The sequence below is a fragment of the Miniopterus natalensis genome, chromosome 9 (genome assembly GCF_054644295.1).
Source record: "Miniopterus natalensis isolate mMinNat1 chromosome 9, mMinNat1.hap1, whole genome shotgun sequence".
Taxonomy (NCBI): Eukaryota; Metazoa; Chordata; class Mammalia; order Chiroptera; family Miniopteridae; genus Miniopterus; species Miniopterus natalensis.
This window is the reverse complement of record NC_142089.1, coordinates 30,262,397-30,284,387: the sequence shown is the minus strand read 5'-3', so window position 1 is coordinate 30,284,387 and position 21,991 is coordinate 30,262,397. Positions and strand designations below refer to the sequence as shown.

The window sequence follows — 21,991 nt, the reverse complement described above, 5'->3', positions numbered from 1 at the left end:
AGACGCCCTCCTCCCGTCGTCCTCCGCGCTGCTCTCTCCGCCTCTTCCTCCTCGCCCCGCCCACCCTGGGTTTCGAAGAGCCCTCTCAGTGTCGGAGAATCTGACCGGGTCTCTTTGGTTCCTTCTATTCTCCGTTTCCATTGGTTGCTCACGTGCGCGTGACTCCTATCTTGCCTCTTTATTGGGTAGAACCAGTAGCGTCATCGGCGGCTGGAGGGCGGGGGACGGGTAATGAGGGAGGTTGGCGTGAGGGAGACCGGACTGGGGGAGGGGTGCAGGCCTGTCCTCCTGGGCGGCTGCGGCAGCACCAGCGCCGGCCGCCACCGCCTCTGGAACGCGGAGGAGGAGAAGCAGCTGGAGGAGTAGGAGGAGGAGGTGGGCCCTGGGGAGCGGGATGCCCATTACTCCGGCTTGGTGGTGAATGCTGAGGAGAGTCACGGTTGCTGCAGTCAGGGCCACCGGGAGGAACTTGTGGCGTGAGGCCGGGCGGGAGCTCGCGGCGCTGTGGAGAATCGAAGCGCGGGGTCGGTGCGAAGACTCGACTGCTGTCAGATCCTTTCCTACTCCGACCATGCCTGGAAGGAACAAGGCGAAGTCTACCTGCAGCTGCCCTGACCTGCAGCCCAGTGGACAGGATTCTGGCGAGAGCGGCCGGGTTGCCCGTCTAGGAGTAGATGAATCTGAGGAGGAGGGACGGAGGGGGTCTATCAGTAATGCCGGAGACCCTGAGATCGTCAAGTCTCCTAGCGACCCCAAGCAATACCGGTGAGGGAGGAGGTTTGGAACGGGGAGGAGAGCCGGGTGCGAGCCACTCTCTTGCAGCCGCGTTCACTACTTGTCTCTGTATCTCCCGAAGGAGCTGCAGGGGCACACAGCCCACCTCGAATGCTTCCTTGGGCGGAGGTGGCTAGGGCCATCAGGGACTTCAGTGTGGTGTCAGCTGGACAAGTGGGAAATCTTGGGATCCACAAGGAGTCAGGATGTTAGAATGGGAATGGTGATTCGAGTAATTTTAACATTAAGCAAGAACAGAGGTTTCTCTGAGGAAGGTAGGCTGGATGCGGAGAGAGTCTTGGTGTTATGCTAGGAAAGGTTGAAGAGTTGGGGTTTTCATTTTGGAGAGGATTTTTAAGGGGTGTATTATCTACCGGCAAATATTTGAGGTGCCCATTGTTGAAATAGTAAAACTAGTAGGTGGAAGTTACTAACGGATGGTGTGGCTTGAGTAAAAGAACTTAGGCATCCTAGTTGGCCGGGGATAAAGTGGCTTGTTTCCATGGGTTTCTCATTACTGGAATGGTTGGGTGACCTCTTCCAAGAATATATCGGTCTTAGTTGTGTGAGTCATAGACTTGTAAGGTTTCTTCTAATTATGATATTCTCTACTTTTGGTTTATACTGAAATCTTCTGGACATCTCTTAGCTGGTGGGTCATTCGACACCTGAATATTTCCTTCAGAGGTAGCTTGCTTCACAGAATGTCATGACTACGATGTATTTTAAAGAGAGATTGTATTCAGTATTTCGTTTTACAGGTTGAAGAAACTGAGATCCAGACAGTTTGCTTCTTGCCCAGAATTACAGAGCTAAATAACAACAGAGTTGTTTTGGTAACCCTGTCACCAAATCCAATGCATCATTTACTGACTTATAAAATCTTAACTCTTGCTGAGTCAAAAGCTGAAGGATTTTTGTTCCCAATTTGTTTATAAGCCCCTGTAAGTGTTAGAGCAGGACAGAACCTTAGAGATAATTTTTTTCTACTCCCTACCATCCCATTTGACAGACGAAACAGATCTAGAAAAAAGCAATTTAACTTCAGGTTTAAGATTGGCCTGTTTTGTGTTTTCAGTCCAAGTCTAACGATTAATAATAACTCCTTGTACTATTTTTCCCGAGGCTGCAGGGTAAAGAGATCTTTATGGATGGGCTAAATTTTCTCTTTTTTTCATCAATGATGTGGTTGTATTAGTAATATGTAAATGAACAAGTTGAAACGTTGATAAAAGGTGCTTAGTTTTTCCCTTCCAAATTAAATGTTCAATAACAGCTTCAGTTTTTGTCTGCCTATATAAAGGTACATAATCGCTAATGTTTATAGAATACACACTCTGTGTCAGGTACTGTTCTTTATTTTTTATCCTCGCCGAGAGTATGTTTTTTTATTGATTTTTGTAGAGAGAGGAAAAGGGGGAAGAAGAGAGAAAGAGAAACATTGATCGGTTGCCTTCCATATTTGTCCTGACCAGCCATCGAACCTGCAGCCTAGGTATGTGCCCTCACCAGCAATCAAACCCACAACCTTTTGGTGCACAGGACAAAGCTCCAACCAACTGAGCCACCCAGCCAGGGCTCAGATACTTTTCTGACTGCTCTAGATGTGTTATTTCACTTAGTGACCTCATTTTCAGCAAATTCATTAGACAAACACTTATGAAGTCCAGCTGTGTGCCAGGTGCTGAGCTATCTTAAATCTTTTATGAAACTTGATTGAATATAACTCAATAAAATTTTATTCTGGGTGCTGGGCATACAGAGATGATTAAGGTAGTACCTGCCTTCAGGGAGCTTTCAATGTAGTAGAAGAACACAGACACAGGAAAAGTAAAATTAGGGCACTAAAGTTTTATGGAAGACATAATAAGTATATGCTAGGTATATGGGGGAATAAAGTAAGGAGTGGTAAGCCACCTAGGGAGAAAGTTGGGAAAGACTTCAAAGAAGAGATAATGCTTAAGAGGTATTTTTTCAATAAGTTGTTGCATTTTTATCTTTTTTAAAAATATGTTTTTAATTGATTTCAGAGAGAGGAAGGGAGAGAGAGAGAGAAACATCAATGATGAGAGCCATAAATCAGCTACCTCCTGCATGCTCCCTGCTGGGGATCGAGCCCACAACTCGCACTTGTGCCCTGACCAGGAATTGAACTGTGATCTCCTGGATTATGGGTCAATGTTCAACCACTGAGCCATGCTGGCCAAGGCGCATTTCTATATGTGGTGTTTTGCCAAGTCATTGTCCTTCTTAATGTCTCAGTTTTCTTATTTTAAAGTGAAAGGGGTTGATTAGAATAGCAGTGTTTTCCAATAACTTCCTTTCCTTGTAAAAGAGTAGGTCCACTTTTATCTGTTTTATATATTGAAGTTTCAGTTAGACTTTTAAAGAAAAGATTTTGTTGCTTCAAAATAAAGATGGAAAACTTTAATACTAGATGATTTTTAAATATATATATATCTTTGTAGATCTCAGAGAGGAAGGGAGAGGGGGAGAGAGTCATTGATCGGCTGCCTCCTGCATGTCCCCAACTGGGGATCAAGCCAGAAACCTGGGCATGTGCCCTTACTGGGAATCGAACTGAGATCTCCTGGATCATAGGTCGATGCTCAACTGCTGAGCCACGCCCGGCTGGGCTCAAATTATTTTTATTATACAAATAATAAAGGTACACATTTTTATTACTGAAGACTGAAAAAGTATAGAAATTATAGATTAAGGCATGAAAGTTCCTCTGTTACATTTGGTTTGTATCCTATTTTGTTTGCTATACCTTTATATACATATAATGTGTACATGTATACTCATAATATTTATCTTTATAAAACTAAGTGTTAGATTTTATCTGATATTTTGTTTCACTTTGTTGATTTTAAGTATCTGTCATATCTTAAGGCATTAACCCTTTGCGGTCGTTTGTCTACTTTCAGCCACCAAAGCTTTTTTACTGTTGCGGTCGTATGTCTGCTCTCAGCCACCACAGCAAGGAACCGTACGAATCTTAACTCCATGTATCAGTTCATAATTTCTCTTGTTTATCCTTTATAATCTTGCATGTTATGTATCACTGCTCTTTCAATGGAAATTAATTCCAACCAGTACGACACCCATGTCCAAATTTAATACGACCGCAAAGGGTTAATATTTTTTTGTTCATTCAACAAATGTTTCTTAAATGTTTCCTAAGTGCTGAGCAGTGTCTTAGGTGCTTGTGAAGAAAAAGAAAAGCCCTGCCTGTCAAGTGATGATAAATGGTGTGAAAAAAGTTAAAGCAGGATAAAAGAGGATAGAGGTGGTCTGGGGTGCTATTTTATTTGTTTATTTATTATTTATTTATTTATTTATTTATTTATTTATTTATTTATTTATTTATCTTTATTGTTAAAAGTATTGCAGATGTCCCCTTTTTCCCCTCATCGACCCCTTTTACTCCTGCCCCAGGCCTTCAGGCCTTCACCACACTATTTTCTGTTTCTATGGGTTATGCATATATGCATATAAATTCTTTGGTTAATCTCTCCCCATCCACCCACCCACCCCCACCTTCCCTCTGAGATTTGTCAGTCTGTTCCATGCTCCTATGTCACTGGATCTATTTTGTTCATCACTTTATTTTGTTCTTTAGATTACACATATAAGTGAGATTATGTGATATTTGTCTTTCTCTGACAGGCTTATTTCTCTTAGCATAAAATTCTCCAGGTCTATCCATGCTGTCCCAGAGGATGAGAGATCCTTCTTTACATCTGCATAGTATCCCATGGTGTTAATGTACCACAGCTTTTTTATCCACTCATCTACTGATGGGCACTTCGGCTGTTTCCAGATCTTAGCTATTGTAAATAGTGCTGCTATGAACACAGGGGTGCGTATATTCTTTCTGATTGGTGTTTTGGGATTCTTAGGATATACTCCTAGAAGTGGGATCACTGGGTCAAAAGGCAGTTCCATTTTTAATTTTTTGAGGAACCTCCATACTGTTTTCCATAGTGGCTGTACCAGTCTGCATTCCCACCAGCAGTGTACTGGCTTTCTCTTTTCCCCACACCCTCGCCAGCACTTGTCATTTGTTGATTTGTTAATGGTAGCCATTCTGACAGGTGTAAAGTGATACCTCATTGTGGTTTTAATTTGCATCTCATGATTAGGGATGTTGAGCATTTTTTCATATGTCTCTTGGTCATCTTTATGTCCTCTTTGGAGAAGTGTCTGTTCAGGTCCTTTGCCCATTTTTTAATTGGATTGTTTGTCTTCCTCTTGTTGAGTTGTATGAGTTCTTTGTATATTTTGGAATTTAGCCCCTTATCAGATGTATCCTTGACAAATATGTTCTCCCATGCTGTGGGATCCCTTTGTATTTTTGAGGATGATTTCTTTTGCTGTGCAGAAGCATTTTAGTTTGATATAGTCCCATTTGTTTATTTTTTCCTTTGTTTCTCTTGCCTTAGGAGATGTATCTGTGTGAGATGTTCCACTGTGTGAGATGTCTGTGACCTTACTTCCTATGTTTATCTTTCCAGGTTTCGAAACTTACATTTAAGTCTTTTATCCATTTTGAATTTATTCTTGTGTATGGAATAAGTTGGTGATCTAGTTCCATTTTTTTGCATGAACCTGTCCAGTTTTCCCAACGTCATTTATTGAAGAGAATGTCTTTATTCCATTGTATGCTTTTGCCTCCTTTGTCAATTATAAATTCACCATAATGGCATGGGTCGATTTCTGGGGTCTCTGTTTTGTTTCATTGATCTATATGTCTGTTGGTGTACCAGTACCAGGCTGTTTTGATTACGGTGGCTTTGCCATATAGTTGGATATCCAGTAAAGTGATCCCTCCAACTCTGGCCTTTCTCAAGATTGCAGTTGCTTTCTCAAGCCTTTTTTGGTTCCATATAAATTTTTGGAATATTTGTTTTAGTTCTGTGAAATACCCTGTTAGTATTAGAATAGGAATTGCATTGAATCTATAGATTGCCTTTGGTAGTATGGACATTTTAATGTTAATTCTTCCAATTCATGAACATGGTATGTTCTTCCACTTGTTTATATCTTCCTCTACTTTTTTCAGTGTCCGGTAGTTTTCTGAATACAGGTCTTTTACATCCTTTGTTTATTCCTAGGCATCTTATTTTTTTAGTTGCAATGGTAAATGGTATTATTTTTTTAGTTTCTCTTTCTGAGAGTTCATTATTGGTGTATACAAATGCTGTCGATTTTCAGATGTTAATTTTGTATATTGCTACCTTCCTGGATTCATTTATTAAATCTAGTAGTACTTTGGTGGAGTTTTTAGGGTTTTCTATGTACAATATCATCTACGAATAATGAGTTTTACTTCCTCCTTTCCAATTTGGATGCCTTTCATTTTTTCTTGTCTGATTGCTGTGGCAAGAACTTCCAGTACTATGTTGAATTATAGTGGTGAAAGTGGACAACCCTGTCTTGTTCTTGTTTTTAAGGGAAATGGTTTTAGTTTTTGCCCATTGAGCATGATGTTGGCTGTAGGTTTTTCATATATGGTCTTTATTATGTTGAGATATGATCCCTCTGTTCCCACTTTGCTGAGAGTTTTTATCAAAAGTGGGTGCTGGATTTTTTTGAATGTTTTTTCTGCATCTGTTGATATGATCATATGATTTTTGTTCTTCATTTTGTTTATGTGATATATCACATTTATTGATTTGCGAATATTATACCAGTCTTGCATCTTTGGAATGACTCCCACTTGGTCATGGTGTGTGATCTTTGTAGTGTATTGCTGGATCCAGCTTGCTAATATTTTGTTGAGGATTTTAGCATCTATGTTCATCAAGGATATTGGTCTGTAATTTTTTTCTTTGTAGTGTCTTTATCTGGTTTTGGGATTAAGATAATGCTGGCCTCATAAAAATAGCTTAGATAGTATGGTTAGAAAAGGCATTTCTGAAAACTAGGCATTTCAGCAAAGACTTGAAAGAGATAGAGCAGCCATGCAGATACTCATTTGGGGAAGAGCCTCAGGGCTGAGGAAATAGCAAGCACAAAGTCCCTGGTTTAGGAGCCTGTTTGTAATGTTCAAGAAACAATAAGAAAGTTATTTGGTCAGAACAAAGGAAATGAAGAAAGAGTGGCGGGAAAGGAGGTTGGAGAGGTAGTAGGGGAATAGGTTATATGGAGCCTTTTAGGCCCTGGTAAGGATTTTGGATTTTATTCCAAGTATGATGGGAGGCTGTTGATGGTTTTTGAAAAGGGAAATGGTTTTGTATTAATGTGTTAGGGCTGCAACGAAATTCCACAGACTGGGTGACTTAAAAAACAGAAATTTATTTCCTTACAATTCTGAAGGCTAGATTCCCAAGTCAAGATGTCAGGTTCGGTTTCTTCTGAGGCCTCTGTCTTCAGCTTGCAGATGGCCACCTTCATACTGTGTCCTCACATGGTCTTTCATGTGTGTGAGGACACATCCAATGTTTATGTGTCCTAATTTCTTGTTATAAAAATCACCAGTCAGATTAGATTAGGGCCATTATAATGGCCTTATTGTAACTTAATCACCTCTTTAAAGGCCCTATTTTTAAATGCAGTTCACACTCTGAAGTACTAGGGGTTAGGACTTCAACGTAAGACTTTTGGGGAAACACAGTTTAGCCTATCACATGCCTGATCTACTTTCTTCAGGCTACCGAGGATAGATTTGAGGTATGTGTGTGGGATAGGGGTGAGGAGTAAACTGGAGTATTGAGGTTATTTAAATGTGATCTTTAATATGGAAAGGAGATAAATCCATGTATTCAGTCTTTTGTCTTAATCCAGAGTCTCCCCTCCTTGTCTTTGTACATTATTCTTTCCAGTTTTTGCTAGATGAACTTTTTTTTCATCTTCAAGCCTCAGGTTAAGTGTGCCTTGTCTCAGAGGCCTTCCCTGACTGCTTCCCTCTTTCTAATATGGGTTTGTTTACCTTTACCATTTTGTATTGTACTGGCTTAATTGTATTATATTGTACTAGACAGTGAGTGCCTGATGGTGAGAAATGTGGTTTTATTCTTTTTACCCTTAACATAGCATGGTATCTGATACATTAAAAGCTGCTAAATAAATGCTTATTGAATAACACATGTAAGAGTGAGTATAAACAGGAGAAGTTTGTATTAGGTACCCAGTCATCAAACTGGCACAGCAGTTTTAATAAATAGGACGGATAATTATCTTTCTGCAGGGCTACCAGTCTTTGGGATTTAGTTTCCTTAGAGATCGTCATTCTTTTTAGTCCATAAAAGCAGCTTTGGTAACTGGTACAAAATATCGACTACCTTGTACCAGATGGAACCAACAGAGTTTAAATATATGAGACTGTGCTTAAATATTTGAGCTGACATGACTGCTCTGTATATTGAGGAATATGTGTCTCTTAAGTCTTCTGATACGGTAGAATGTTTAGTAAATACTTATAAACTAAAAAAAATAGTAAGGTAGTCTGAGTGGTGGCTTTAACTTCTAAACTTTTAACTTCTAAGATTTGGTTTTTGAATAAGAATATATTTTCATAGTTCAGAATGTAAAAATACAAAATGTATGCTGTATATAGGGGTGGGACAAAGTAGGTTTACAGTTATTCTTATGTAAAATAATAATAAATAATAATACAAGAATAAACTGTTTTATGTACTTACAACTGTAAACCTACTTTGTCCCACCCCTGTATAGAAAATACAATGTAGTGTCTCTCATCCTTTCTCTCCAATTACTCAGAAACTGGTAAGTTTTTTTGAGGTTCCCTTCCCAGAAGCAACCAAATTGATTAGTTTAAAATAGTGTTGGTTTTGCTGTGTGTACTTGAATTTTTAAAAAATTTTGCTAAGCTGATCACTTGTATTGGTGTAATGTAGTTAATTGCTGACCCAAATGTATTTTTTTTTTGTTTTTTTAGATACATCAAATTACGAAATGGCTTGCAGGCACTTTTGATTTCAGACCTAAGTAATATGGAAGGTAAAATGGGAGATGCAACAGATGATGAAGAGGAAGACGAAGAGGAAGAAGATGAGGGGGATGATGATGACGACGAGGACGAGGATGATGACGATGACGATGACGACGACGATGAAGATTCTGGAGCTGAAATAGAAGATGATGATGAAGAGGGATTTGATGATGAAAATGAGCTGGATGATGTTGATGAACACGATGACAATGATCTTGATGTTGAGGATAATGAACTGGAAGAATTAGAAGAGAGGGTAGAAGCCAGAAAGAAAACCACTGAAAAACAGGTACGATTCATATCTATTATATATCTTTTTTTAATTTGGGAATTCTTTGGGATAAGATCTAAACATGTTTTATTTCTTAATTGTAAAAATGAAGTATATATCTTTTGATCTTTAGTAAAGGTCTGTTTATTCTGCGTAAAGATTGCATTTATAAACATTTTGCTCTGATTATAAAAGTGACAAATGTGTATTATAGAAACAAATGGAAAATAAAGAAAAACAAAATATAGCCCTGGCCCGTGTGGCTCAGTTGGTTGGAGTGTCCTGTACATCAAAAGGTGGTGGGTTTGATTTCTGGTTAGGGCATATACCCAGGTTGTAGTTCCATCTGCAGTGGGTAGTGTGGGAGGCAATAGATGGATGTTTCTCACATTGATGTGTGTGTGTGTCTCTCCCCCCCACCACTCCCCCCTCCTCCTTCCTCTTTCTCTTAAAAAAAAAAAAATAATTAAAAATAATTAACAATATAAAAAAAAGAAAAAATATAAAAATCACCCATAACCAACTCAGAGGTAATCACTGGTAATATTTGAATTTATGTGTATTTATGTACATCATATGTTTTAGAACAAATGCTGGGAGGTGAGGATCTGCATAATTTTTAACCTTGGATAGAGGAATAAGAGAGTGTATTATCCTTGGAGAGACTGGAAAAAGAAAAAGAATGGGACTGGTATAGAATCCTTACCTGGGCCTATACTTCTAAGAGTCCTCACATGGGTAATTTCTATCTAGGTAATTAAATGTGATTTATCTCCTTTGATGGGAAAGCACCAAAATTCTGGATAACTTACAAGTAAATTGGAAGAATTGAAATAGAAATGGGGAGTCGAGCTTAGTTAGTGTGATATATTAATAACAATTAATGAATAGATAAAGAGAGTTAATAGGGAGAATTTCCCTCTCTGGATATCTTTTGAAAAATGCTTCCATTTTGCAATAGGGAGTACCTGTATTAAAGGATAATATTTTACAGTCCTTACAGTGGAATTGATCAGCAAATGTTTGTTAAAGCTAGTTTCTTGAATATTGGTAATACATTTAACACTGTACAGTCCACATACAAATGAATTAAAGTTCAGATTACTAAGACTAAAATCTAGATGTCAGATGTATTAGATTGTAAAGTGGTCAGTCCTCAAAAATGTGAAGGCATGAGATAACAAGTAATAGTAGATAGGTTTTAAATAAATCCTTTGTCACTCTTCCTGGAAAAATTAGTTTTTTAAAGAAGATTGTTGCCAGTTCTTTCACTAAATTGTGGAGGGAATGAATCTTATTTGTCCCATGCTATTCAGATTATGAGTGATGGCTATTTTGGGGTGGCATGGTAGGCCCAGTGTTTTTAGCGTGGAAAACCAAAATACTGGGGGAAAATACATATATATGCCACTTGATAGTCTATACTAAGGTCTTTATAAATAAATTGGGGATTAACAAATTCACTTTAAAATAGATCTCATAATTCCATATAGAATATTAATAAGAAGGTAGAATACCTACAGTAGTGTAGAAAGAATACTGACAGTCAGGAAACCTGAGTTCTAATTCTGCCTCTGTCCGTATTTCATTTCTAAAACAGGATTAGATTACATAATTTTTGAGGTCTTATTTTATCTCTAAGACTGATTGTGTTATAACTTCATAACTGAACATTCCCTGTCTATTAGTGGCTTTTCTTGTGCTTTGGACTTCTTCAAATCTTCTATGAATTGATAAGCAAAACAGGTTAAATTTTTAAAATTGCCTTGAAAGTCAATTTTATTGTTAAGACATAGTAAAATACCTTAGATTTATACAGCAATTGTGAACCCCTTTGACAAATGAGTATGTGCATCCACTATTTTTGGTACTCCTTTTTATTTTGCTTCTGTGGATCAAATTCTAAATGTTTAACTCTTCTAGAAGCAGCAAGGTCAGATTCTAATGATCATTTTTAACTCAGTATGGTATATTCCTTTATAAAATATCGATAGCTATTTTTCTGGGTAATATTAGAAGGGAATGGAGGAACCTATTGTAGTTTGAAGAGGAGATCAAATTGTTTTGATTCAGATGCAGTGGGTACAGGTAGTAAAAGGAAAGATCCCATGATTGTAACGATGGAAAATGGTTTCTATGCATTGAATGAATAAGTGTCTGCAAAAAGGAGATAAAGTAGTTTAGATAAGAGGCGACTTAAGAATAGCGTAGAGTTTTGCAGTGGTTTTATGATTTAATTTTTATTTGAAAAATGTGAACCTTGTTTAAGGTGAATATGAGAATTAATATTGCAAGTGGGAAGAAAAAATTTTAGGGTGTTTGGAGAACATTTACCTAATCAAGAAGTTAACTACTTTTCTGGGTCATTATTTTTTCCCCCCTATATTTTCCTCCTCCCAAAAGGAAGTTGTTCTTGATCTTTTGAGATCAAAGTTTGAGAAAGTAACAAGATTGAAACTTAAGTGTGATATATACTGAATTGTGGTTTGTCAGGGCTTTCTTAAGTGAATTCCCAGGTATGAATTTCTGAAGTATAAATTTCTTGGGAAGTTAATTCTCAAGTATGAATTTCTTTTCTAGCAATCACAGAGCCTGTTTTTGCTGTGGTCAAAGCTGACTGATAGACTGTGGTCTAAGTCAACTTATACAAAAATGTCTTCAACCCTGCTGGTCCAGACAAGAAATCTTTATGGGGTAGTTGGAGCTGAAAGCAGGTTAGGCATCTATTAAACATCATAGAACAGGTTAGACTGTGGTTCGAAAAGCAGGCTATTTCCTCATGTTTTAACTGAATTTATGTGCCTAAGTCTTTAAAATATCAAACTGTATCAAGTAGTCAGTTTGGTTCTTCTGAAAACATGGTTCTACTTTATATCAGGGACATGCTGTTTTTTAAAAGCTCTATTTCTAAGAGGGTAACCATTTTTCCAAACAGTCTGGGTCTCCAAACGTCTTAGCTCTTTAAAATTGACATTTGTAAAATTTGGGAAAGTTAATAATTCAACTTCCTATCCTCAAGGATTTAAAAGGAGTGTTTTCATTTCTTTTTGGTGTCTTTTAACTTACGATGACATATGGTATGCCCTAATCATTTTTAAACATGCAGTTTGGTGTACCATCTATTTTGTTAAAAACTCTGGTTTTCCCAAGGTGTGGAAAATTACTATCATTAGATACGTAATGTAGTCTATACATTTTCAGTAAGAAGTGAAGAACTAAAAAGAATCTTTAAGTTCAGTTCTGTAGTTTTTTAATAGCTAAAGATTTTCTTTTTTAATCATTTACTTATTCTGTTTTCCTGACATGTTATTTTACACCCTGTTTTAGTAAAAACAGAAATTTCTGAGTAGCATTGAGAAGTTTAAGGTTTAGTAACTGAGTTACTGAACACAGAGCCCTTTAACTGCTTAGAGATCTTTAGAAATAATCTATAGATATATTATTCTGCAGATTTCTGAAATCTAATAAATCAGGAAACAAACTTGGCTCAGAACTCTGAAATGCTGACACAAATTGATATTTTGGTGGGCTGGCCAGTCCCTTTTCGCTTTTTTTCTGTTTCTGCTTTTTCCCCTTAGGTCTGCACCTGTTCAGCATTTGGCAGGATGGCAAGAGGAGGAGCAGCAGGGTGAAACTGACACAGTTCTGGTGAGTTTCACTTTGCTGCTCCTCCTGATAATCAGGGAAAGAATTTTGTTACTTTCTATTGGAAAACGTCCATCTCCAAGTGAATCCTTAAGATGAGATCACAATATTATTCCTTTAGTATTGACTTGCTATTTGTATGTGTTCTACTTACTCTAGTCTGCAGCAGCTCTTTGTGTTGGAGTTGGAAGTTTTGCTGATCCCGATGACCTGCCTGGGCTGGCACACTTTTTGGAGCACAGTAAGATCTTTGTCAACTATCATTCCCAGTGTTTTTTTCCTCTAAATTTGTGTGGATTGATTTCAAAGATAACTAACTGGTTTGGTAGAAGTATATGTTTAACAAGAGAAAAGGCTTAAAAAAATATTTTATGAATATCACAAGTGAAGACTTAATTTTAATCTTGTTTAGTATACTTATTTTGAGGATTAGAATGAAACCACTTAGAAAACTGTGTGAAAATGTAGGTTTTATTATTATTCAAGTATGGTAAGGCCAACAGATCAGGAGACAGTTGCCAGTCTCTAGGAGTTTAGGCTATAGCCTTGGGAGGGACAGTCTCTTCCAGGGTTAGCCAGGCCCCAAGAAATACGGAAAATATGCATGATTAATATAAAAACAATATAGAAAATATTCAGTTTAATGTCTACCTAAGTAAAACCTATTGTAGATGCTATACAGTTATACTTAAATTTATATTTGTTTTCCTGAATTACTCATTTTTTATATTCTGGTTTTCTAATCTATTGAAGGTAAACTTTTCACCTAATGAGTTTTTATAGTAACAGTTAATCTGCATGTATGCTTATGTTTACATTTTAACCTTTTTACAAAGAAATCTTATGTTTTTCTTTCTTTAAAAATAAAATGTTTAGTTTTTGCATATAAAAGTAATATATGAGCATTATAGAAAACTATAAAAACAAATATAATGAAAAAAGTATTATCCAGGCAAAACTATTGTTAATGTGTTGATATTATTTCTTCCAATTTTTTTTGCATATGAGAAATTTCCTCCTTGATAATAAAAACATTGTCTATATCTTGGTGTTTTGTGACTTTGTGTTCTTTTCACTTAGTGGTATTCATGGGTAGTTTGAAATATCCAGATGAGAATGGGTTTGATGCGTTCCTGAAGAAACATGGAGGTAGTGATAATGCTTCAACTGATTGTGAACGTACAGTCTTTCAGTTTGATGTCCAGAGGAAGTACTTCAAGGAAGCCCTGGATAGGTAACTAACTCAAAATGTATTTTTATTTTAATTATATAATGATGCCTTACAAATTGAAATATTGGGCATTGTTCTATGATGTTTCTTTTCAAGTAGTACTCTAATTCTGTAGAATTGTAACACTACTTTATTTGGAGAAAAGAGCAAAGTATTAAATATATCTTGTCCCTTATTCTATAATATTTAGTCTTTATATTAAAGATTGAACTGAAACCCTTAAACACCTTTTGAGTTTTGTAAATAATGTATTCTCTATCCACTCATTGTTGCGCCTAGTTTTTCTAATTTAGTAGAAAATATGGAAAACAGAGAAGCACAAGAGAGATAAGATTGATTCTAATTTTATCACCTAGAGATAACCATAATTAATGTTTTGGTATATAAGCATCTATATTTTTTACTCTCTATTGGATCATATTGTTATATTTGTCTATGTTTTTAAATAAGATTATATAATTTTTACAAATCATTATATAATTTATAAAACATGATTTTAAATGATTGTGTATCATTTATATTATGTAGAAATGCCATAATCTATTCAACCAGTTATATATTATCAGACAGTTGAGTTGTTTCCAGTTTTCTAGTAGTGTTGTAATGAATATCCTAATCTTTGTGTACACTTTTTTTTTTTTTAACTATATCTTTATTGATTTCAGAGATAGGAAGGGAGAAGGAGAGAGAGTTAGAAACATCAATGATGAGAGAGTTGTCATTGATCAGCTGCCTCCTGCATGCCCCCGACCAAGGATCAAGCCCGCAACCAGGGGCATGTGCTCCGACTGGGAATCGAACCGCAATCTCTTGGATCCTAGGTCAATGCTCAACCGCTGAGCCATGCCCGGCTGGGCATGTGTACATTCTTAATTTTTTTTTTAATTAAGTTTTAAGAAGTGAAACTTCTGAGTATATTTGCATGTATATTTTAAGGATTTTTTTGTAAAATGTTTGATACTGCAAAATTGTTTCGAGAAAGTTTATATCAGTGCATTAGTAGAGTTTTGATTATGAGGGGGAAAAAAAGGTCAGAAAACACTGGTCTAGAAATATATAAAGGTGGTAAAACTATAAAGGAAAGCAGGGAAGTGGTTACCATAACATTCAGAATATTAACTCTAAGGATAGGATAGGTGTTGGATGTTTCTAGAGTTCCAACAGTGGTCTGTTTCTTGACCTAGGTGGTGGTCACTCCAGTGCTCATCTTACAGTTATGCATTCATTAGTCTATATGTTTATGTTTTATATACTTTTCTGCATGAGTGCTAAATTTCATAATTAAAAAGTAGTTTGTAGACTTTAAAATATAGAAATGCATAATATAATATTAAGATTTTACACACACATGATTATGAACTAAATCTCCAACTTAGTAAAATTTCTTAATTAAAAAGATGTTGACTGATGAAAAGTTTTTACCGAACAAAAACAGAAACACAGTTTTGTTTTATTTTTTTTTCCCAGATGGGCCCAGTTCTTTATTCATCCACTAATGATCAGAGATGCTATTGACCGTGAAGTTGAAGCTGTTGATAGTGGTAAGAGAAGTGCTTTATGTCTTACCACGTTTTACTTTATTGAACCAGTTACTTATTTAGCACATTTATCACTAGACCATTTTATCTTTATATATATAATAAGGGCTAAATTGAAATAGATGTATGATGTTTATTCCTGAAGCCATTAAATGTATAATTCAGTATGGATTTGAAATAAAAGGATGTTAGATTTTTATTTTTTCAGCTTTTTTTTTTGAGGGTTTTATCATAGGGATTAATCTTTTGCAGGACAGGAGCCTAATTCTTAAAGCTAATACAGGGTGTTAAAACTTTAAAAGTTCTTGTATTCTTTTTGCATGACGAGAGTTTCTCTGCGGCTTTATTTTGAATATCATCCTGATATTTAAATAGCTTATCCTTTGTTGCTATATATGTAAGTGCTTTGTGACTTGAATTTTGGTAGTTCCGAAAAATACTGTGATATATTTATGGATGAAGAAACTAAATCCCTGAGCAGGAAATACATTTAATTTTACTTTTTGACAGTTTTTCTTATCTTTGGGATTTAAAGAATGAAGACCATAAGGAAAACCGTATGCTTATATAGGGTGAGGTTTCATGATAGAGCTGTGCTATAAATATTGATTAATCACAGAGTATTAATAAGCAGGACCATTGTAGGTTAACCCTGCTTGCTTTATTTGAGCATTAGAAACACGTTAGATTTGGGGGGACTTTCAGTATATATAGGTTAGGTGTGGCTTTCAGTAACTGATGAGGCAAGGTCTCTGTACATGTTCCTCCTATTGTATTTTCCTCGGCTTGATTCAGTGTCTATTTCTAATAATAAGTTATTGCATTCACAAGGCTGAGTAAACTGCAGATGGCTGGAAAGAGCCATCCACCTGGAAGTCAGCTGACGTGTGTTTTACTTACAGAAATGTCACTAACTATGGACCTAAATTTATTTGTAAAAGAGGGTAGGATTCCTTCAAGATGTAGGAGCTCTTTATAATCAGGGATTTATTTTCTTCATTTTTTTTATTTGCGTGCCACAGTGTCTGTTTTATCATAGGCTTAGATAAATATTTGAGTGACTGAAAAACCAAGGAGAACTTCTTCCTACTCTTTGGGAACTAGGAACTATATTCTAGATTCTCTGTCTTAAATGCTTTCAGCATGATTTTCTTCATATAGTTTTTAGAGTGGGTTGAAATAAGTATTTAAAAAATTAAACCTCTAATTTGATTTTACAAGTCAGAATATATTTTATTATATTTTGAAATATTATGAAGAAATAGAGATACATATACGTATGTGTGTCTATATACACATACACAGATAAGTATGCGTGTATACTTATATATACATATACAATAAGTAGTTTTGGTTTAAGATGAACTTAAGCTAAAAGCTCTGTTTTTTAATTTTTGTTTGTTTTGGATGATAGGAGACCAAGATTTCAATTTATGACCTGATAAATAGCTAGGTATATGTCATTAGTCACTTAACATTTTAAGTATTACAAATTCACTTGAGCTCAGGGCAATGGGGAAAGCTCTTCAGTTTTAACTGGTGTAATAGACTAGTATTCATGAACCAGTTCTGAAAGCTCAGTAGTCAGGTATTATTTTCTTCTATTCATATGTGATGGTCTTTCTTTTATCATTCTCATCTCATTCACGTGCTTTTAGTTGCCTGTATTTCTATCTCCAGCAACTAGTTCAGTAGTACCTGCCACATAGTAGGTGTTCAGGAAATGTTTGTTGAAGGAATATATCTTATTTAAACCTTATAAGAATCCTATGAACTAGGTACTAGTAATTCCATTTTAAGGTTGCAGAAGTAGAATTAGGGAAGTTAGATAACTCCCTCAAGGTATAGTACAGTTTAGTAAATGGCAGAACATGGGTTCTAGCCATGATAACTACGTTTTTTTTTGTTAATCCTCTGGATACCTGAGGATATTTTTTCCATTGCTTTTCAAAGAGTAGAAGGGAGGGGGGGCAGGAGAAAAGGGGGGGAGGGAGAAACACTGATGTGAGAGGGACACGTCAACTAGTTGCCTCCTGCGTGCACCCCAACTGGGGGCAGGGAGCGAACCTGCAACAGAGGTATGTGCCCTTGACCGGGAATCGAACCTACAACCCTTTGGTGCGCAGGCCAATGCTTTAACCACTGGCCAGGGCTAGCCAAGATATTTCTGACTTCAAAGTGATTATTCTTAATCATTAATACTTTATTACCAACATAGTTGGCTTTGCAGGAAATTTAAATGGAACATACGACAAAGTTCCCAAATAATAAAGAATTTCATTTAGCATTTTATTAACACTTTCATCAACAAAATCTTGGACATAGCACCCTAGAGTTTAAACCTTCACATCATTAACTACTGTGTTTTATTTGAAAGTAAGAGAAAACTTCCAGAAAGGTGCACTGACTACCCACAGTTATAAATATGTTAAGTCATAGAGGCTGGCCTAGATCACTGAGTTCTACATTTCAGTCTTATAACACATGATTCATAAAATTAATTTTTGTTACTTCCTTTCAGTTCTTTAAGCTTGAGTTTCCACATAGTAAAGCAGATACTGAATTTCATTTAATTTAAAATGTTTCTTTAAAACTGACAGAATATCAGCTTGCAAGACCTTCTGATGCAAACAGAAAGGAAATGTTGTTTGGAAGCCTTGCTAGACCTGGACATCCTATGGGAAAATTTTTTTGGGGTAAGATACTGAATACTTCATCTTATTTCATATTTTCTAGTTAAGGAAGATTGAGAATATGAAAAATTGATAAAGAATGGAAAATTATAAAGGTAGGGTAGCTAGGTACCTTTTACATTTTCAAATATAAAGTAGCATTTCCTATATTAGGTTTTCTAACATTGAATATATAAAAATAGCACCTAACCTTTTGTGAATGCTTTCTGGGTGTTAGATACTCTGCTAACACTACATGAATTATCTTATTCAGTCATCATAACAATGTTACGAACTGGGTACCATTATCATCTCTAAAGATAAAGAAACACACTAAGAGAAGCTATTTAATTTGCTTAAATCACACAGTGGTGGGATTTGAACCTCTTTTTATCTGATTATAAAATCTGTTCTCTACCTCAACCTGACATTTCCATTTATTAGCACAGATTCAGCAATGATTTCTCTAATATTTTTTGAGCTGAGACCTAATTTTGTTTTGTTGGTAAGCTGTTTAAATGGTATCTGTTTTAAATAATGCTTTTTTCTTAGTGTTAGAATCAGTTATAGCCTTGTATTAATCCTTTTGGGATTAATTACATCTGGAATGAATAGATTGAAATGGTACTTCATTCAAAGGATGTTGTTGCTTCCCTGCATATTTTGTACAGTTAGAAATGTTTTATATGGCATCCTTGCTTTATGTGGTTTATTTTTAAGAATTATGCAGAATACTATTAAAATAATTCAGAGATAAAATCTGAATTGAATAGTAGACTAATTATTGAGAAAGGAAGTTTAAGACAATTTACTGTGGCTAAGGTTTTACCAACTAGAGGTTAATTTTTTTTTTTAAATATGTTTTTATTGATTTTTAGAGAGAGAAGAAGGGAGAGGGAGAGCTAGAAACATTGATGAGAGACAAACATCAATCGACTGCCTCCTGCACACCCCCCTTTGGGGATTGAGCCCTCAACCTGGGCATATGCCCTGACCAGAATCGAACCAGTGACCACTTGGTGTCTGGGTTGATGCTCAATCCACTGAGCCACACTGGCCAGGAGAGATTAATTTTTTATATGTTAAAATATACCTTGGAATTGTTTCTTGGAAATTTTTGTCTTATAGTGATATTATTATTATTATTATTATTATTATTATTATTATTATTATTTTACACTGGTTCAATATTCTTGAGTTACGTGGGTTATTTCATTAATTATGAATAGTAGCAGAGCATGCGTTATTGGTATAGACTTTGAACAAAGTTAACTTTGTTATTTCTATAATCTTTTTCATCCTTTTACAGGAAATGCGGAGACTCTCAAACATGAGCCAAAAAAGAATAATATTGATACATATACTAGACTGAGAGAATTCAGGATGCGTTACTACTCTGCTCATTACATGACTTTAGTGGTTCAATCCAAAGGTAGTATTACCTACTGTGGCCCTTAGAATTACTCTGAAATAAGTGCTTTCTTTGGATTTGTCTTGATCAGTGTTGCAGTGAGTGTACTGTTAATTACTTTAGTGCTTGGTCTTAATTATGAACTAAAGGAAATCAGAATTTAGAAAGGTCACATAGCAAGTCGCTAAGCTCAGGGAAGCACAAAATCATCTGATTATCAGCAAGTGTTTTTTTCTCTTATAGACATAGGTCTTATCTCTGAGCTAGTCTGTGAGTATGCTAATGTACTAATAGGTCATAAATTTTTTTTAAGTCACATTCAGGTTCTGCCTCTGTTATCTCTGGTTTTGAATTTAATCCATATGTTTATAAACTCTTATAGGGGAAGGTGTCAGTTTTTTCATCATTATATAGGGTCCACTAAAATGGCATGATTAATTGAATTCCATCATGGTGATGCTAGTAGAAGTTTCTTAAATATAAAATACTGATCAATACCTGTACTCTTTTCCTTCTTTTACCATTCTCTTCATTAACTTTTGTTAACTTTTTCTCATTAAAGAGATCAAGGTAGTTTTCTTTACATTTCAATCAGCTTAGGCTATTTTTCAAAGTCAGTCAGTTGCTAAACTTCTTTTTGATATACTGTACCGTTTGCACATTATTTACAAAAAATACTAATCTCACCCCAATATTCTTATTTTTATTAAAGTTTTGGTTTTTTCATTATCAAAATTAAGATGAGAGCTGACTAGGCACTTAAGTATAAAACATTTTTGCATTTAGGGTCAAAATTCATCCACTAAAGTTGACTTCAATGTAAAGTTCTGGATGTGGTATGGTAGATTCTTTTGTTCAAACTACAAGTGGGCATTTAGATTCCTTTTACATTTGTTAAAATAGGCAATTTCATATTCAATATATTTTATAATTTTCAGTTAATTATTATTTCCAAATCTGTCATGGAAATGCCTTTTTCTTCAACGAGGTATTCTTTCTTTTGCATTCTCTTCTGTTGTGATGAAAAATACAAGAGCGTATTAATGATTATTGGAAATTTCTAAAATAAAAATAAGCCCCAGGTATTTGATGAGAACCTTGCACAATCTAGACTCAATTGACTTTGGAGCTTTAGCATTTATTATACCATTTAAGAGTTAAATATCTCTATAAATGGTACAGAATAAATTCACTTAATTCATGTAATTTTCATCTTGTGTTTTATATCCTGGGGCATCTCTTTTGAGAATTAGTGAAACTCATGTGTCTGGTGGAACTAACAAATACTATCAGTGATGGTAATGAGTCACTGGGATAAAACTAAAATGTTTCCTTTTTCATTTAGATCCCCTGGTTTACTAGAATTTCTTAGGAAATAATAAGCAAAGGAATAGAAGACAGAAATCATGTATATGTGATTTGGCCATATATATATATGTATATAAATATAAACTTAAGAAGAAGACTTGTGGATTAAAACCTAAGCAAGTATAAATTAATGTAAAATAAATGCAGTATAAAAGTACTAATGAGATGGCAAGAAGCAAGGTCTGTGTAGTGTGGGTTAATTGGGAGAAACCTTCCTAGAGAGTGGTTGGTATATTCTTATCTCTTGGCCTTCATACCAGCCTAATGATAAAATCTTTTTTTTTTAAACCTGTGTACTTCCTCTAACTTTACCGGGGAGTAAATAAAGGAGTCTAACAAAATTATATGTGTCTTAAGGTTTTCTTAATTATTGTTAATTTTTCTATTATTTCTGGTTACAGAGTGGCAGGTAATGCCCAAATTAAAGTATCTCTTTGTTTTATAGCTAAAGATCTATGAGAAATCTAATTGCATTTTCCTGTCTCCTTCCCCCCTTCCCTCCCAAGAAACACTGGATACTTTGGAAAAGTGGGTTACTGAAATCTTCTCTCAGATACCAAACAAGTAAGACATTTATTCTCATAAAGCATACATCTTTAAAGAGGCCATATCTTTATGAGTTCCAGAGGTTTTCTTTGTTGTCGATTTTTTCTTTTGGTTTGTTTTTTAAACAGATCATTAAGAGCTAAAATGGTTTAGCAAGATTGCACAGCTTTTGAGTGGGAAAACTAGGATGAGAACCTAAATTTTTATAGTTTCTGTAGTTCAAAATTTATAAGCTTGTAAACTTACAGTAAGCAGTAATTCTGAAGAATTTATGTCTCTTTTTACATTTATTCAGAGCTTTTTTGTTACTGTGGAAAGTATTTGAAATTGTGATATAAAAATAAGTATTGTATTGAGAGGCAGAATTTATTTATTTATTTATTTATTTGTTTGTTTATTTATTTATTTATTTATTTATATTCCCTGCCTAAGAACAAATTGTCTTCTGAAAGTTTGTTTTTTAAGTGAGTTGTTTGGTACTTGGAATGCTTTCCCCCATAAAAGAAATAATCTCGTAGATGATGATTGATTTTCCACACTGTCTGAAAAGTCTGTTTGATATAGTTGAACCAAAT

At 35.4% G+C, this 21,991-nt stretch overlaps 1 protein-coding gene across 2 annotated transcripts in view; it reads left to right on the top strand.

Moving 5' to 3' along the window:
* The first annotated feature begins 406 nt into the window (after positions 1-406).
* Positions 407-21,991, top strand: part of NRDC (nardilysin convertase) — a 50,307-nt gene continuing 28,722 nt past the window's right edge. Inside the window, exons 1-10 of one of the 2 annotated variants that reach the window (XM_016210866.2) lie at positions 407-765; positions 8,681-9,023; positions 11,586-11,719; positions 12,584-12,653; positions 12,810-12,891; positions 13,731-13,884; positions 15,349-15,422; positions 18,020-18,115; positions 19,401-19,523; positions 21,377-21,434. In XM_016210866.2, coding sequence (XP_016066352.1) covers positions 422-765; positions 8,681-9,023; positions 11,586-11,719; positions 12,584-12,653; positions 12,810-12,891; positions 13,731-13,884; positions 15,349-15,422; positions 18,020-18,115; positions 19,401-19,523; positions 21,377-21,434 — 1,478 coding nt within the window. In that variant the 5' untranslated portion in view covers positions 407-421. The remainder of the gene's footprint in view (positions 766-8,680; positions 9,024-11,585; positions 11,720-12,583; positions 12,654-12,809; positions 12,892-13,730; positions 13,885-15,348; positions 15,423-18,019; positions 18,116-19,400; positions 19,524-21,376; positions 21,435-21,991) is intronic. The other variant, XM_016210867.2, reaches the window with a different exon arrangement.